General features: G+C 40.9%; 1 protein-coding gene across 2 annotated transcripts in view; it reads right to left on the bottom strand.

The window, feature by feature from the left end:
- Positions 1-15,582, bottom strand: part of garre1 (granule associated Rac and RHOG effector 1) — a 30,494-nt gene extending 14,912 nt beyond the window's left edge. For both annotated transcript variants that reach the window (XM_072380163.1, XM_072380164.1), the window contains exons 1-2: positions 15,517-15,582; positions 1,230-2,622 (exon numbers count right to left, since the gene is read on the bottom strand). In XM_072380163.1, the coding sequence (XP_072236264.1) occupies positions 1,230-1,733 (504 nt within the window). In that variant the 5' untranslated portion in view covers positions 1,734-2,622; positions 15,517-15,582. The remainder of the gene's footprint in view (positions 1-1,229; positions 2,623-15,516) is intronic.
- Positions 15,583-16,649: the final 1,067 nt, after the last annotated feature.

Below are 16,649 nucleotides of genomic sequence, written 5' to 3' on the forward strand. Positions count from 1 at the left end.
GTGTTTAGGCCTGGATGGACCCAAAGGTTTTGTGGGTTTTTTTCCCTTTTCCTCTGTGTTTATGGAATCAATTTCCCTATAACGACAGAACATAGGTCCCACCATGACTTCCCTAAAGCATCTTGAGGTGCCTTTTTCTCATCCCAGCTGTTAGTGGGATGGCGTAGAGTATCTCACAGGTTGTTCCAAAGCCTCTCAATTACATGGAGGATACCCAGGCAGACACAGATTGAGGACCATGGGGGCTGCATTGATGAAAATACAGTCACTTGGTGTGTAAAAGACTATTAAGCAGCACTTTTACAGCAAAATTGACAAATCCAATTGCTAAAATGAATACCAAACCCATAATTACCATTTCATAATGATCAAAGCACAACTGTTAGGTGTCTTAAGACTTTTGTGCAGGGGCCCATCTTAGACTCTTGTCTCAACCAACACTGACCCCATGTTTAAGGCACGAATGCCATCCAAGCAGCCTGCATGAACCTGCTGACCTGGGTTTAAAATGGGTTGCACATAGCTTAGATTAAGTACAAAAGAGTGAGCAGGGTAATAACAACGGTGGGACTTGTAGCAACTATTACTTCTCTCAACCTGTGGTTTAATAAAAAAAAAACAAAAAACTTTTTTATGTTGTTGTATTTTGTTTTTTTCCTAAAATCTCTTGAACAGGTAGAAGCTCACCTGGATCTATCTGTCAAATATTGTGTATGTGCATATGCTCTGCATATTGTTTTAAAAAAATAAAATAAAGTAATCCACTATATACCAGACGACATGGAAACCTTAGCTTCAGTATTTTCCATTCGACACATCAGCAAAGATGGCGTGCTGTAAAGAGTGACAAAAGATCACTTCTCACGTCCTCATTGTTTTTCACACCTCACTCAAAGATACTGACACCAGCTTAACACTGGGCATGAGAACCCTGTTTGAGCCAGGAAACACTGATTCATAAAGCCAGCCTTCTGACAGTGGGCAGCTAAGCACCTTAGCCCCACTCCTAGAAGACAAGTCATGGATATATGAACATGATAAAGCCTGTTATGGTTACCTAAGCACATCAGGCTGTGAGCTAGACTATTTTTGTCCAGAGGAGCATAGAGCTTACTTGGTTGCCATAAGACATTTCAACAAAGTCAAAGTAATTTGACATAGTTCAGTGTATAAATGAGTTTAACAGGAGAATACAATGAGACTGTGTGTGATTCTGTGTGAACATCTACCTCAACATCCTGTAGGCTGAAGTCGTTCTGGTCTTTAAAGTTAGCGGCCCCAGCGCTCAGTTCCATCAGCATCTTGGCGATCTCAGGCTTTATTGCTGCAGTCAGCCTGCTGGCCGCCTCCATGACGTGTTCCTGCACGTCCTTCAGTTGCATAGCTGCTTTGGAATAGTGAGAGTTCCTGAACACACTGCTGAACAGGTCCGTGAGGAAGGCGCTGGCCCGGCAGAACACATTGAGAGCATCCAAGTATTTAGAGATGCCTTGCTGGATGTCAGCAACAGCGGTGGTGGTGCCAGAGGGAGGCGGGTGGCAGCTGCCAGGAATGCCCACCCCAGTGCCCATAGGCGAAGAGGCAGAGCAAGAGGAAGCCAGAGAGGCGCTCAGGGTTCGGCTCAGCTCAGGCATCTGGTACTGCTGGTGCTGTTGCACTTTCTGCTTGGACCCGCCGAGCAAAAAGCGACGCTTGTAGTCCATTTTACTTTCCTGCGCACTACAACAATACATAGGTGGTGCAACAGCACCGGAAGCTCCTGTTTGTTGCAGTTTGTTTTTCCCAACAAGGTGCTCTTTTCCTCTTTACAAAAACACTAAATCCAACAGCCCTAAAACTGTTCGAGTTAAGTAGAGAGACAGCGCAAGGATTCCACCTGCCAGAGGTTCATCTCAGGGTGCCTTGAAGAGAGGCAACACAAATGTGGGTGAGACCGAAAAGTGATCAAAAGCTGGCAAGCTGAGTCGATCGCTTACATGCAGCCCGGCTGCAGAGGCATCATTCCCAGCTTAAAAAACAAAGACACACCCCCTGATTCTCTGTTTCCAGCTTGAAACAAAATGATCATAATAGAAGAACAAAAGTATTACAGCCAAGTTTTAAAGTGCATTAATTTTCCTTCAGAATGGGGACAAAAAAAAAAAATTCCTTCTTTACACAGTATCTTGTACACACATATATATTTACATATATGATCATATACCAGCCTGCACTAGTAAAGGTAGAAAATTTCTTTTAAAAGCTGAAAGCAAAAAATGCATCCACAGAAATGGTCAACAGCACAAAGGGAAAATGACTATTTAAAAAAGTGAATAAATGCTGGAATCAGAGGATGTGGCTTCGTATTTTCTTGCAGAGGAGCAGTAGGAGGCGATGGGAAGACAGATCCAGTCCGTCTCAAATCCTCAAATCACAAAGCAGGCAGTGAGCGAGCGGCCAGCTGATAGCTCTGTCTGTCTGCCTGAAGTCTCCAGCAGCTTCCTGGTTTGTCCCCCGTCTGCTGGCTGAGGTAGATATTACTCACTGCGGAAACAAGTGCGTTTCCAGATCTCGCCGTTCTCTGCGGATGCAGATTAGAGCGACAAAAGCACAAATGTATCGGTAAGGCCTCTAGGTCATTTCCTAAGGGAGGAAAGGGCAGAGACACAGAAGAGAGGGTTCACATCATGTCAAAGAGGAAGGATGAGCTTCATTTCAACGGCTTTATTGACAAATCCAAAAATAAACTGGACTGCTTTATGCATATTAAAACATAACCTATACCTCTTAAGTTTAGCAAGTCTGAATGTTATGAAAAATGCCAGGAATGTGCATTCAAAATAACAAAAATGACTAATCTGGTATGAAACCTCAATTACTGGTCACCCTAAACACAGAAGTTAGATGAAAAAGTGTCAGAAGTCCATATTCTTTATTTCACAACACAAACATTTGAGTTTCAGTTCTATTTCAGACAAATTATTCAACATTTGATAAAACGGGTCCAACATGTTAAAGCAGTTATGTGTGGTCATGGTCTAATTAGCCCTAGCCAGAAATGGTTTATTTCTGACCAATATATGTCTTAACTGTCACAAAGATCAACTTCTTCTGATGTCTTACAAATACAGCGACACAAGTCTCAAACATATCCCTCTGAATTTGTTCTGCGAGGGTCGTGTCTGCCTTGTTCCACTTCCAATCCTGCATTCACGTCTCAAATCCAATTTCCATAACCTTGTACTATGTGCTGCATTTGTATGTTAACTACAACAAAACCAACATGGACTCTACACTTGTTATACTCGGTTTTGTTCACAAGTGAGCTGTGTGCAGTTGAACAAATCTACTTCATAGTTAGAACACGACAGCCACTAAATGACTTGCTTCGGTTTTGTTCATTCAAAGTCATTTCCATCCAGTTATCAAAAACACAAGAAAAAATTGGGGGGAGGGTATCTAGCGTTGTAGTAACACTGGTGAAACTATCATTTTCCTACAGGAGAGCTTCAGCCACAAAGCTTTGAACTTTTTGGTAATATCCTATTACATGTTGGTTTAAGAGAAAAGAAGAAGAAAAAAAAAGGTTTAAAGTTGTACATTTCTAGACGATTAGCAACATCATACCTAACAGAGAGCGTCTCTGCAAAGAATATCCGACAGTGTCTGCTTTAGCAGAACACAGCTGCAGACAGAAATTCCTGCAAGACGCCATTGTTGGAACACACTGTGCTGTCTGTTGAGCTACATAAAGTAGGAGGAACAATACTCTCATTCTGTCTCACTTGTCATTCTTCCATTAGCTGTTCTGCTAGATTAGAAATACAATATTTTACATTACCAAGATCAAAGGAGATTCTGCCTCACCTGTCTCTCTACAATGTTGTCTTTACACCGAAAGTCACGTGTTTAAACATGTCTTTCGAACACGTGTACACCCTGAAAATAAGCAAATAAAATCCTTTCTAATTCCCAATACAAGCATGTTTACCCATAGTGCTCTGAGGTGTACAACTGGTCGCTATCTTGCCGAGGACAAGCCTGTAACTACAACATTGAGGGTTGGCATCGCACTGTATCCTGTATGATGCGTTCGGCCTATTTCCTGTTTCAGACCCTCCAAGGAAGACATTGTGGCCAGTAAACATATGTTTCTGTAAGGAAAAAGTCAGCAGTGTCTCCTCTTGTAGCCCCGAAAGTAGCACCAAAATGTATTGGCCATACAGTACTGTGTACCTCATCTGTGAACTGAAGAGGAATAACTATGGTCAGTGGATGATTGGTGAATTGATTTTATGTAGAGCCTGGGTGATTGAGAGTTGAGGATCACCACCAACACGGACCTCATTTTCACCTGGAAAGTTTACAAAATCTTACCAGAGAAAGCTGGGATTTAACAGATACACCACTGCAGCAACGAGATTGAGTTTCTCCCCCCCTTCAGCACTCGCTGTGTTGATATCTTGCACATCATGCACAATTCAACAATGTTTATAACTTTTCTCCACAGCTGGAAAATGACTGATATAAACTTCAGATCCAAACAGTTTGGTTTGGTTAATACAAACTCTTCTCTGTTTGCCCACTAGCATGTCTGTCAGGGCCTTTACCGAACAAGACCCCAGCGTCTCGGAGCACAGAACACGGCTCATTTTCTTATGTTTTTAAAACTTAGTTTTATTTACTTGGTGATTGGTTTATTAATTCATGTTCGACTGAGTGATTGACACATTGTTTTGTGATGTGACAAACTCAGAACAAATAATTATTTCTGCTTTACTTAGACATAACACTAATGTCCGTCTTCATTTAAGCCGTTCTTCCATTTTGCAGTACCTTTGCTGGCACTGCAATCAACGTAGATAAACATCCGATGGTATCAGTCTCAGGGACACTCAACATCACCCTAACAAACTGCTTTCTTTGACACACTTCTTTTTCACTCCACACACCATGGCTATCACTGTCTGGAACATTTAGACAATGTTGTCTTGTAGCACCATGGTGAAAGCTTCAATGTTTTGGGATAGGTCAGGAAAAAAAAACTACTTGTGGAAAGAAAGCATCATCCCCAACTAGATAACATCATCTATCATGCCATCACTGTCAGATAAACAGCTGTGTAGCTGCCCCAGATTTGAAGCGGCTTCAATCACACATCTCTACCAACATTGTCCCCGACCTCCAAACCTCACATCCTTTCACAAACAGAGGGGTGCGCCCAGTGAAAAAAAGCGTTATCCGTCCGGACCACTGCCTGAGTTGAAGGTCAGGGCAGAGGGAAACTGCTGACAACATATTATCTTTTCTTTTTCTTAAATTTTAACCCTTAAATTACAATGATTGTTGTTTGTTTTTTTGTTTTTTTTCACTGAAAGGAAACACATCCACTAAACAACTACCAGCGGGGCATAAATTTGCTGATACAACCTACTCTGTGCCAGTGTTGCATGTGTACCTCTGACAAAACTTTTGTTCTACAATTAGCCTAACATTAAACAAAGCTCAGTGGGGTTACAAAGCATTCAACACACTGTGATATGTATATACTCCACGTGCACTGATCCAATAAATCACATCAGTATTGTGTAGTTATGTGGGTGGATACAAAGTATGATGTGACAAATCCATGTTCAACAAAGCTTTTGAAAGCCATTATAAAAGTCAGTGCTTCAGGTTACTTTTAGTCAGCACGGGTTGTTCTGATTTATCCAGTTAACATAATCCCTCCCAGACTTCATTGTAGCTGTACTAACACCATCTTTGAGGAGGAAATCTGTCTATGATCACTTCAAGGGAATCAAAAATCTGCATAGTGTACAAACAAACAGGACATATAAATCTATGGTTCACAGCAAAGTTCTTCAACAATGAAAAGAGTTTTCCTTCATGGAACATCTGCCGAGATCAGCACATATCTACTTGACAGTCTGAAGCGGTGTTGAGTGCAGCTGCCTGGTGCAATACTGCAGACCTTCAAATCCCAAGGATTACAGACAGTGAGAACATGCAAGGTGCCCCACAAAACCTGCTGGTTGACATAGTTAATAGGATATTGGCCTCTGCAAAGTGAACTGTACACCTGAGCATAACTAGCCCGAGGCTAACTACTCTAGCTCTCACACTTTCACTCTGTTCAGGTAAATGATAGGTGGGGCAGAAACAGCATCTGTTTTCAGCAACATATCTTTTAAAAAAATGGAACGGGCAAAAAATTAAAATACTGGGGGAAAAAAGAAAAAAAGAAAAAAAAAATCAGAATAAAACCCCTGATGGAACATTTCAGAACCAATCAGACTGACTGTCAACAGCTCAGATTAAAAAGATACATTTGACACGATGCAGCTATCTGCACAGCTAGGGGTGGGCGATATTAAATCGTGAAGGATTGCAACGTGAAGACGATCCATAACGATCTGTCAAACTGCAGAGATCGTGGGATCGTCTAGGGCACATTCTACAAATTGCAGTTCTATGCTGATGCACCAGACGTATTACGTCGTAAACCTGACCGACCAATCACAGCAAATTACGGGCAGTGACGCGCTTTCTTACCCGCCTCCTTGTTTGTGTGTGCAGCAGTAGCCGCATGGAGAGCCATTGCTGAAAGCAATTTCATTTAAGTGATTTTATTTATTTTTTTAAATCGTGAAATTATATTTTTGCCATATCTACCCACCCCTATGCACAGCACCGACTTGATGCATGATGGCCATCGAACTATGCATGTCGATCTGAAATTCTACAGAACTTTCTTCAACACTGCGGAAGATCATAGATGTCACATGGCATTAAAAACAAGGTAGCAGCAGTCAGGCCAGGTCAGGTCCTGCAGTTCCTATCCTCTGGCTGCACGAATGGGGAACCACCTCTGTGACAAGACAGCTTTGCTCTTACTGGCCTGAAGCCTCACCGACATGCAGTGACATACGTGTTATTCGTTTCTTTTCTCAGAACTTACATCTGCTATTTCTTATGATCATCATTCCAAAGGGGATTGGATTTATTTTATATCTTCTGGCAGCTAATTTTGTATGCATGTGGGCACCAAACAACAAGAATTCCATTTCCATCAGGAAACCTGTCAGCTGCATTTTAGTTCAATTGGACACTGATCAACACATTAGCCATTCTGCTGCTTAAGCCTTTAGGTATCTGTGGCATAGATACACAAGCGCAGAGAGGGGGAGGGAGATAGCCATACGATCAGAACATTTTTCAGTCTTTATATCAGTGTACTGTTATTGGCAGGTGGCTGCACACCCACAGACCAGTGGTTGCAAACTAGAAAAACACAGAGAAAGAGCAGCGTCTCTATAGAAATACATTGCCACATATTTCTAGTGGGTCTAGTTGGATTAAGACTCTGTATCTGAAAATAATCTTAAAGGACTTGGTATTGGGGACAAAAAAAAAAAACTTTGAGTAATCCCTTGTAATAGCAGCATTAACATTTGAACAATTCAAATATACAATAAACCTACTGATGGACAGACTCCACAGTTAAAACTAATAGCTTGTGCACACATAGTGGTATTTTCTAAGGAGGGAGGAATATTAGACAAAGATTAACAGAGAATAAATACAGGGGCAAGAACAACCAACAAGACAAAGACACTTCTATTAAAGACTTTTTTCAACTATAGATTAGTTACAGCATCTATTATCAGAGTTATTGCTAAAGATTTATGCATACTAAAGTCCGTGAGTCAAAATGTTTATTCACACATTTAATATCTAACTGTGACTGATAGGTAACAACATATTTCTGAAATTATACACTTCTCTTCAATTTTAAATTGAAAAATTTTAATACTTGTGTTTCCCAGCTCTTTTATATGTATCCTAGGGTAATGAACTGATGCCTCATACATAGAAATGGCTTGTTTTCATTCTGACTGGAAAATGGATATCTCCTTTAAACAAATGCTCAAACTGCTGTATCAGACAGCAGTAAATCAAACTGAAACATTTTGTACAAAAATGCATTGTTCCTGAATGGTACTCCACCCTGTGTATCTAAATACAAATCATATCTTAATCCGTATCTAGATATTCGTATTAAGATCCTCAGCTAGGCAGCTTTCTTTTAATTGGCTTTGTATGTTTGAATTGGACTAATTTAGAATTTAAAGACTTCGATTTGATTGGATTGTATCTTTGAAGTGCCTTGAGATGACATTTGTTATAATTTGATACTATATAATTAAAACTGAAATGAATTTCATCTCATCTCCTTATAAAAAAAGATACACGGTCGTAGTATTAAAACGTGTTTTAAGGTTCCATGTTCTATGGCTTCAGGTGTGAACAACAAAAGTAAAAGACTGATGGCTAACAGAGCTACCCCAAGAAGCCAGGATTCATCAATATCGATTCCACGGCTACTTAATCTATGTAACAATGTTAAAGAGTGTTGGAGGTCTGCATTTCCTTCCTGGCAACAACAGGCCGTAAGCAGACGTTATCCCAAAAGAAGCAGCCGTGGAATCGATATTGATGAATCCTACTGGCTTCTTGGGGTAGCTCTGTTAGCCGCCAGTCTCTTGTTGCAGAGATCACAGTATTACAGTTTGCACCCAAACAAACATGTCATAGAAGCGTCTCTCCGGATGGACTGGAGTTGTGCCAGCCCACTTCAATGTCCCTTCTTGAGCAGGCGCTGCTTAGGACTAATGTTAGCTCTGCTTTCCTACTCACTGTGTATGTCAGCTGCTTAGCTTCAACAGGAAGGGGGTTTAGGTTTCCTGTAGCAAGCTCCCTGTCGCCAGCAACAAAAACGTCTGGCAAAGTTTGCCACTGAATACGGGTATGTAGTAAATCCTTGTACCAAGAGTACTGTTCAAACACATGGGCGACAACTGCAGCTGCCAACACACGTTTCAGACTAGTGACTCTTCAAAAACTCTTGGAGATATCGGCCTGTGAAAAGCCTTTTATTTCAATCACCCTCCCAACAAAGATTTCACAACAGATTTGACTAAATGAGCCAACCAACCCTCTCGTCACAAGTCCATTTATGTTACATCTAAAACATTGTTTTTCTTGGTATCAGCAGCAATTACTTTTGGATACTCAGCTATACTTTTGTAACTGTCACAGCTAGGTGGCATAATAACAGGGAATGAGGCAGCTGTTACACATGCTGACAGCTCCTTATCCATATGCCACGGCGAGGCAAACACAAGCCTTCTGATGCTGTAGCCACAGGCCCAACATTAGCCCTCTCATGAAGTCTATTTCAGCCTTCATGGGCAAAACAGCTGCCCTACAGTCCACACTGCACACTGTTTTTAGACGCTCCAAAAGGTCCGGTTCAAAGTAAAAAAAAAAAAAAGAAAGTTCTCCTCTACATCTGTTGCCAATGAAGCAATGGAATGCATTTCCCCAGAAGCCTCTTAATGTGGGTTCAAATGAGCGCAAAAAAGCATAGCAGAAAAAAAAACAATATGTTGTGAAACATCTCCAGAAAATATCATGTACAGAGCATAAATAAAAATGTACTAACTGGGTTTGGAAGGCAGAGTTCAAGACCATACATTTGGCAGAAGCTTCACTGAAGGCATTCCACAGAGCAAATAAGTCACAGCGAAGTCTGAGAAACAGCAGACAGGTCGAGAAGGTCAGTCCAAATGACAGGACAAGTGCAGCAAGCAACTGTGTGACAGGAGCTGAGCCAGGCTCCTCTTAGCCACAGCACACAAGGAGAGTATTGTGGCAGCCCCGGTCTCCTCATACCAAAGCACAGGGAAAAAAAACACTTGCACACGCAGCTGCATGACTTTGTGAGGGGAAGGAGGGGGCAAAGACTACTATTTAATATTAAATGCAAGAATAGATTTTCTATCATCAATGTCGAGTTTCTCTTGGAAACATTTCAGACGGCTGCGGATTTTTCTGGTTTCTGTCAATGTTTTTTTGCCCCCCCCCCCTAAAAACTAATCCTGTTTTGCTCCAATATCTGTTCAGACAGTTTAGATCCAAAACACATTGTTCTCCCTTATCACAAAAAAAAAAGAAAGAAAGTGAACTAAATCACAGCCAATCATGACGGACCTTTTATTAGTGGTAGACAGCTTCCTAAATAAGAAGTGAAACTGCTCTGATTGCGTCAGCAAAACCAGATAAGAAGCTGATATCGTATTAGAATAGAATAAACCTTTATTGAGCTCCGTGAGGGAAAACTCAGACGTTACAGCAGAATCTTATTGAAAGAATAGAGAAGTAAAACATTTAAAAAACATACGAAAAACAACAATAAATATACACACATTAATAAGATAAATGAAAACAAGTGCAAATGATGCCGCTCCACAGGTTTGAGTCACATTTGCAACGTATCATGATGTTAAGGTCCAGCACCCCCCCAAAAAATAAAAAGAAATGTTTAAAAGTAATCCTTTCCTTATTACGTAAAGTACAACCAGAAAAGTAAATGAGACGACTGACATGGGCAAACGAATGCCAACTGATAAAGCCCCATCTGATTTGAACTAATCTGAGCATTTGCCCAAAGCACAAATGACTTTTAGTATTCAGCAGTAAGCAAACAGAATAAGCTGAGATATCCTCTTCAAACAGCCATGTACAATAGTGTGTGTTTAGTTAGTCCAACCAGTGGGTTTCAACAAGTGAGAGCCGTGATGAAAGGCTCTGACGTCAGTTCCATTCATGAAAGCCTGGTGAAAACCTGTGGGGATGAAAATGCTTCCCTCAGCCTATACTGAGCAGGTTCTGTTGCATTCCAACCACCAGGGTGCTGCATTTTCAGCCAGAACAATAGCAAGAATACATTTGTAATCTTTAGGCACAACAACACAACGTGTGGAAATGCCATAGAAGTCAAGAATCAATGCTTAAGTGCACAAAAAGCTAAATTATTTCTGGATAAATGAGGACTAAAACAACTTATCTTCAAGTGCTTATGGGTAACAAAAGGCAACAACCTACCCAGAGAGGAGAGAACGTTTCCCTTCACCAACGATGGCTTTATTAGAGTAAAATCCATGCTTTTGTACGCTTAAAAAGTTAAACAGAGGTTAGAGTCACTTGTAAAACGCCTTTAAACAAAAGATTAAATCTTCAAACTCTGGCATGCTCATGAAAAAGCAAAAGCAAACTATTTTCAGGGTTTGATAAAGATAAGCAACACGTTATACATGAGTTTCACGGTAGCACTGATTCTTGTTTTACAGTATTTGGTCTTCCTTGGGGCGTGAGCAGCCGTGCATCTCACTGGGAACGTTTGACTGAGGGGCAAATAGCTGACCACAAACTAAGACTAAACTGGTTTCCCAAGAGATTTCCCATGTTGCGAGCCCTCCCCCCACCATTCTTATCTGTTAGCTGCTTCAAAATATGGACTGAAAGACCACAGTTTCGGAACATTTTCAACAACAAAGCATCACTAATACAAGACTGCTGTCTTCAAAGCATCAAAATATTACAATATAGTTTATAATATGAGGCTAATTTTTTTTTTTTAGTTTATAGTTAACAGACTGCTTTATGTTCAAGTCCCCTTATGCAAGTTTTTTTTCATGCAAAAATGTGTCGAAAGAAGAGGAAAAAAAAAGAGAAATTACTTGGTCTAACTCACAGGCTGCAGATGCTCAAATAAGCCCCCCCATGGCTGCAGGATTCTCTACCTGCAGTCTTTTCAACTTTAGTCAAAAAATGAGCCAACATCCACAAACATCTGACTTTTGAGTACAACAAGAAAGTGTTTAAAATGGCTTTTAAACGCCCTTTTTTTTTTTTTTAACTTAACAGACTATAACATCATACTGCGAAACTGACAGGAAAAACCAAGCTTGATCAATTGATTTTCACATCTACAAGACAGCTGGTAGCTCAGTTTCGTAAGCACGTTCGTTTGGCTACAACATCCATTTCACGTAAATTTCGTCATTCTCGCCATTATGCAAAGGTTCAGCAGTTCCCCCTGCAATCAACCGCATGCAGCCCAAATGCTTTTAACCGTGAGGACTGAGTGGGCCGACTGTGCGTGCGCCTTGATCAACCTCTTTTCAGAAAAACAACATACCAGACAAATAAGATGGGAGCAGAACAAAATGGATGCTTGTTTTGGGGAGAAAGTTTGCAGGAGAACCGACACCATCCACATCTCCACAATGGACGGATAATATGTCCATGCATGGAAAGTGTGGGCGACGCTGATCCAAACGGCAGGATGTAGAGGACCATGTGCACTTCTACAAAGTCCCTAACGGTTAGTACACACAGACAAGGAAATCACACATTCCCTTATTCTAGTTGTGCTGTGAAAGGCTAACATTTGCACTCGCATCAAAAGTAATAAGCTACCCTATCACAGAAAGTTTATCAAAAACTGCTGTCCACCACAGCCTGCAGGATACAGTGTAATGTCTCATTACTCTCATGCTGTCGTAGCTTGCAGAACTGTCCCCTGCAAGGTAATAGTAGTTAGAGGACGTTACTCTAGTTTCTGCATTCATTGCAGCCTTCAGCACACTCAGGCTAAACGTGCTACTACTCCCAATGAGAAAGGATTTAATTGACTTGTTTTAGCAGGATCTGAAAAAAAAAAACCAAAACATTCAAATAAACCACTTTTAATGCAAAAATTATACATATTACCGTTTTTCTAGCAACACAGAATCTAGCATGTTTTGAAGAGGAAAAATATTGTGGCATGAGGTGGACTGTTTCCTTCAGTGAGTGTAAAAAATAACAAAGACTATTTTTATATTTGCTTTTAAACAGACATTTTTTTTTGTTTGTTTTACAGCTTTGCCCATCCATCCCCATCAAAACAATTACCCCTCTGAGACCAATTGGCCAAGGTACAGTCCCTACATTCAGGGTTGACCATATGAGAGTGAAATTAAAGAGTGAGACTTCTCCAAGTATAAGCACACCAGCCATTACAAACTAAGAAAATGTCTATAGGCAAATACTTGAGTTAGCGACAAACTGAATGTTACTCCTTCCTGTAAAAGCTGCTGTTTAGAAGATGGTTCTGTAAAAAAACTCTTGGTAGATTTAAAAAAATAATTATTACTGACCACAGAGGGGAAAACACCCAAACAATCCACATGACTGAACTTAAAACAACGGAAAAAAAAACTTGACGTGCAGATATTATCATTTGGAAGGAATCCCCAACAATAACACGGCCTGAATTATTTCCACCCTGCACCAGAATAGACTTCACTGTAACACTCACCTGCATAATCTAAATCCGTGCACCAACAATAACACTAGAAAGCTCCTTAGTTTAAGGAAACATCCCTGGAACTCCACCCATGGCGAGCGCAAACAGTAATCTTGTGACTCTATGTTGACTTCCTCACACATGCATCCGGACTGAATATAAGACTGAGGAAAAGTGTCACTCCCGGTCATATCACATGCTGACAAATACTGACAGCATTAATAAGAGAGAAAAACAACTGGAGTCCAAGTATTAGTCCAAGAACTATGTCAACCATTCAAGAACACAGCTGAGTGAGATCCTGAAAAGAATGAGCTTAAGCAGAGACAGGAATTTATAGAGTAAAGCATGCATTTCCATGGTGACACAGCTGGTGCTAATGTCAACACATACTGTAGGTTCAAGGTTGTTTTTATGAGGTGCATAAGCCTGCAAAACTCAACAAAAGGAAACCAATACCCGTACCATGAACCCTTAATGTAAATGTAAAAGTATCTTATGGCCATTACCATCTAAATAGTAGCCTACTCAACATAAAACCAACACTAACAGAGTATAATAAATCCTTATAGCGCAATGTAAATGAGAAAGCACAGTGGTTGCTTATGACCAGTTCTGTAGCCCTCACACAACCAATAACTGATTCCGATCAAGACAAATCTCTTTACTTGATGTGATTAGATAGTATGGACAGCAAAATGGTTCCTTCTGCTACTATTACTATACTTGAAGGACAGGAGCAAGAAACAAATGCCACCTAATGTCCAGACAGGCTAGGCTAGACTGTGGCTGTTTACAGCCCTCAAGAGAACTGGGTCAATGTTATTTATTTATGCAATTACATACATCTCCTCTGTACTGTATAGAGTATATAAAGTCACATAACAGAGCTTACTGTGCTTGTGTGAGCTACTGTTGCTCTCTTATGAATCTGTACAATCAACAGAAGTTGTTTTTCGATATTGTAGTGCATATGCCAAATGCTGAACCAGCACACATTTCAACACACACTGAATGGGCTGTTTTATAGTGCTGCTCTAGACACGTTATTGAACAGAGAAAGGCAACTCTTGGGCGACTAGCTCCTAATGCAAACACAGGCACAGTTCGCCAACATTCCTAGAACTTCAGTGAGGTACTAGACAAAGTGTTTAGTTAGTTTTGTGATGAAAACGGTGTTATTTTAAGACGTGGTCACTATTTAGCAGGAAGGTGTAACTGAATCCCCGCAAGCGCAGTTAGCCGGTTTCATCGAAACTCTCTGGGATGACATAGCCCAAGTCATGGGAACACTATGTCGCAGCTATTAATACGGCCTTTTAACGCCCCCATTTCGGTGTCACCGGGAATGCTTCTGCAGTATCACAGTGCATCAACACGGCAAATGTTCGAAAAGCGAGTGACAGCAAAACGCCACGGCGACACAGACAGTTGGCTATATGCTACCCGGGTATACTGGGTCCGCAGCGTTCCAGTCCAGACAATCGCACAGTGGCCACATAGTATCAGCTTTCTACCTAGCAAGCTAGTGCATTTTTTAAAGGCTACTAACGCTGCCACTGTAATGATAGATCTATCGCTACGGTATGCAAGTTCTGTCTCCGTCGTCCGTTTATCTAACGTTAACATTCCGCTTTAATATCGACTGCAGCGCCCAACTTCAAACTGAGACCGCCCATGTCCGTTATCGGACATACATGCATAAATACAAACCAGGTCACAAGCTAAAGCTAAACCTTCTTAAGTCGTCCTCCTGCCTTACCTGCGTTGCCACGGGTAATCGTTGCCGAGACATGGGTCAACCCTGAAGCTGTGCTCACAGCCACAATCCGGGGGCATTGACAACAGAAATGTAAGATAGCGGCAATCGCTCCTCCTTCGCTAGCCTTCGCGCAGGGGCTTCAACATAGGGCAGCATGCTGGGTTAGTGTGGAAATAAATAAGTATCGGTATCAGCAATAATGTTATGTGCTTCGGCGGCCCTCACAGAAACAATTTCACCGAGGGGTTGCGGAATTCTACTAGTTCAACAATAACGAAATAAATCAAATGAACGTGTTAGACTAAGATGCGTCCGATAATGGACGCATTACCGATGCATTGGTACTAAGCTGGCTAGCTACGAAGCTAAGCCAGCTACTGTTAGCTACTCAGCTAGCCTTCTGCGACACGATTGTAAGGGCTGGTAAGGAGCTAAAGCTAATGTAAGCGGCCAGGTGGTACTTCCCTGCAGGTCATCAACAGCTAGTATCACACTTACCAAAAGAAAACCCTAAACAGCTTGAATAAAATACGAAACAATTGTAAATACACGTTGAGTTAATCAAAGCATCGCTCACCAGCTCTAGGCATCCACCCTCTTGACAGCGAATTCCCTGTCTGTGTGTGTCCACCGTCAAGTCTACGACAATAAAAACAAACCCTTCCGGTAGAACTTTCATAATAAAAACGTGAACGTTTCTTATTTAAAGCACTGGCTTGGACGCTGAGCAGTAACACTGATAACCAATTCCCTTGGTAATAAATAACATAACATTGTGTTACAAATATTTTCCATTTGTGTCATATCCTTAAAAAGGTAATAAATATATCTGTAGTAGGTAGGTAAAACAGAATATGGTAGGTCAAATTACAGCTTACAGTAAATATTTCATGCACTTCTAACCATTAAATGAACACGTTATATGTATGATTTTGAAAACTGTAAGTTCATTAAAACTTTTTTTCTCTTTAAAAGAAACCTGTTGAAATAGATCCATCCGTTTACATGTTAATCAAAATCTTCAACAACTTGAGTTGTTTCTGACTTTGGCTGAAAAAAAATACTCACGCCACAGATTGAAGTTTTATTGCCCCCTACTGTTTGTAAAATAATACTACACCCATGTCTCATTCTTACAAGAACAGTCACTTGGGGGCGTCGATGCTCACATCAGTTTAGAAATGTGAGCAACATCTTATGTGCCTCTAATATGAAACTTTCCGGCGTGCTGTCCACAGAGACTAAAGCATTTAACCACTCACACACTTAAACAGGACCTTCTCCAGCAGTGACCAAAATGGGTCTCAAGTTTTTGCGTTTTGATTAATACAGATTAAGAGAAAGTCGCAACTTACTCTGTTTAGTCATTTGACCTCATCACTTTGTTGTCTAGCATGAAATATGTGGAATGAATCAATGTATGCAGCGTGTTTATATGCTCATTTGTGTGGTAAGGATTTACATGACTTTAGCTCATGCACATTGGGAGTGGAGGATACAAAAACATAATCTTCTACTGGAAAATAAAAGAAAATCATTCATGTGGGTGTCAGTTTTTGTTGCACTGTGTAGCTGGACGTGCTCGACTGCTGCTGCACTGTAACCTTGCAGGATGGTGTGGAAGTGTGACAAGCCCTGGGTGTTGTGTGTCTCGTGTGGGAGGGGCAAGCGTGGATCTGGACTGGGTGCTCTTCAAAAAGCTTTCCCCTT

Source organism: Leuresthes tenuis, unplaced genomic scaffold, assembly GCF_036924035.1.
Source record: "Leuresthes tenuis unplaced genomic scaffold, fLeuTen1.0.hap1 SCAF_2, whole genome shotgun sequence".
NCBI lineage: Eukaryota > Metazoa > Chordata > Actinopteri > Atheriniformes > Atherinopsidae > Leuresthes > Leuresthes tenuis.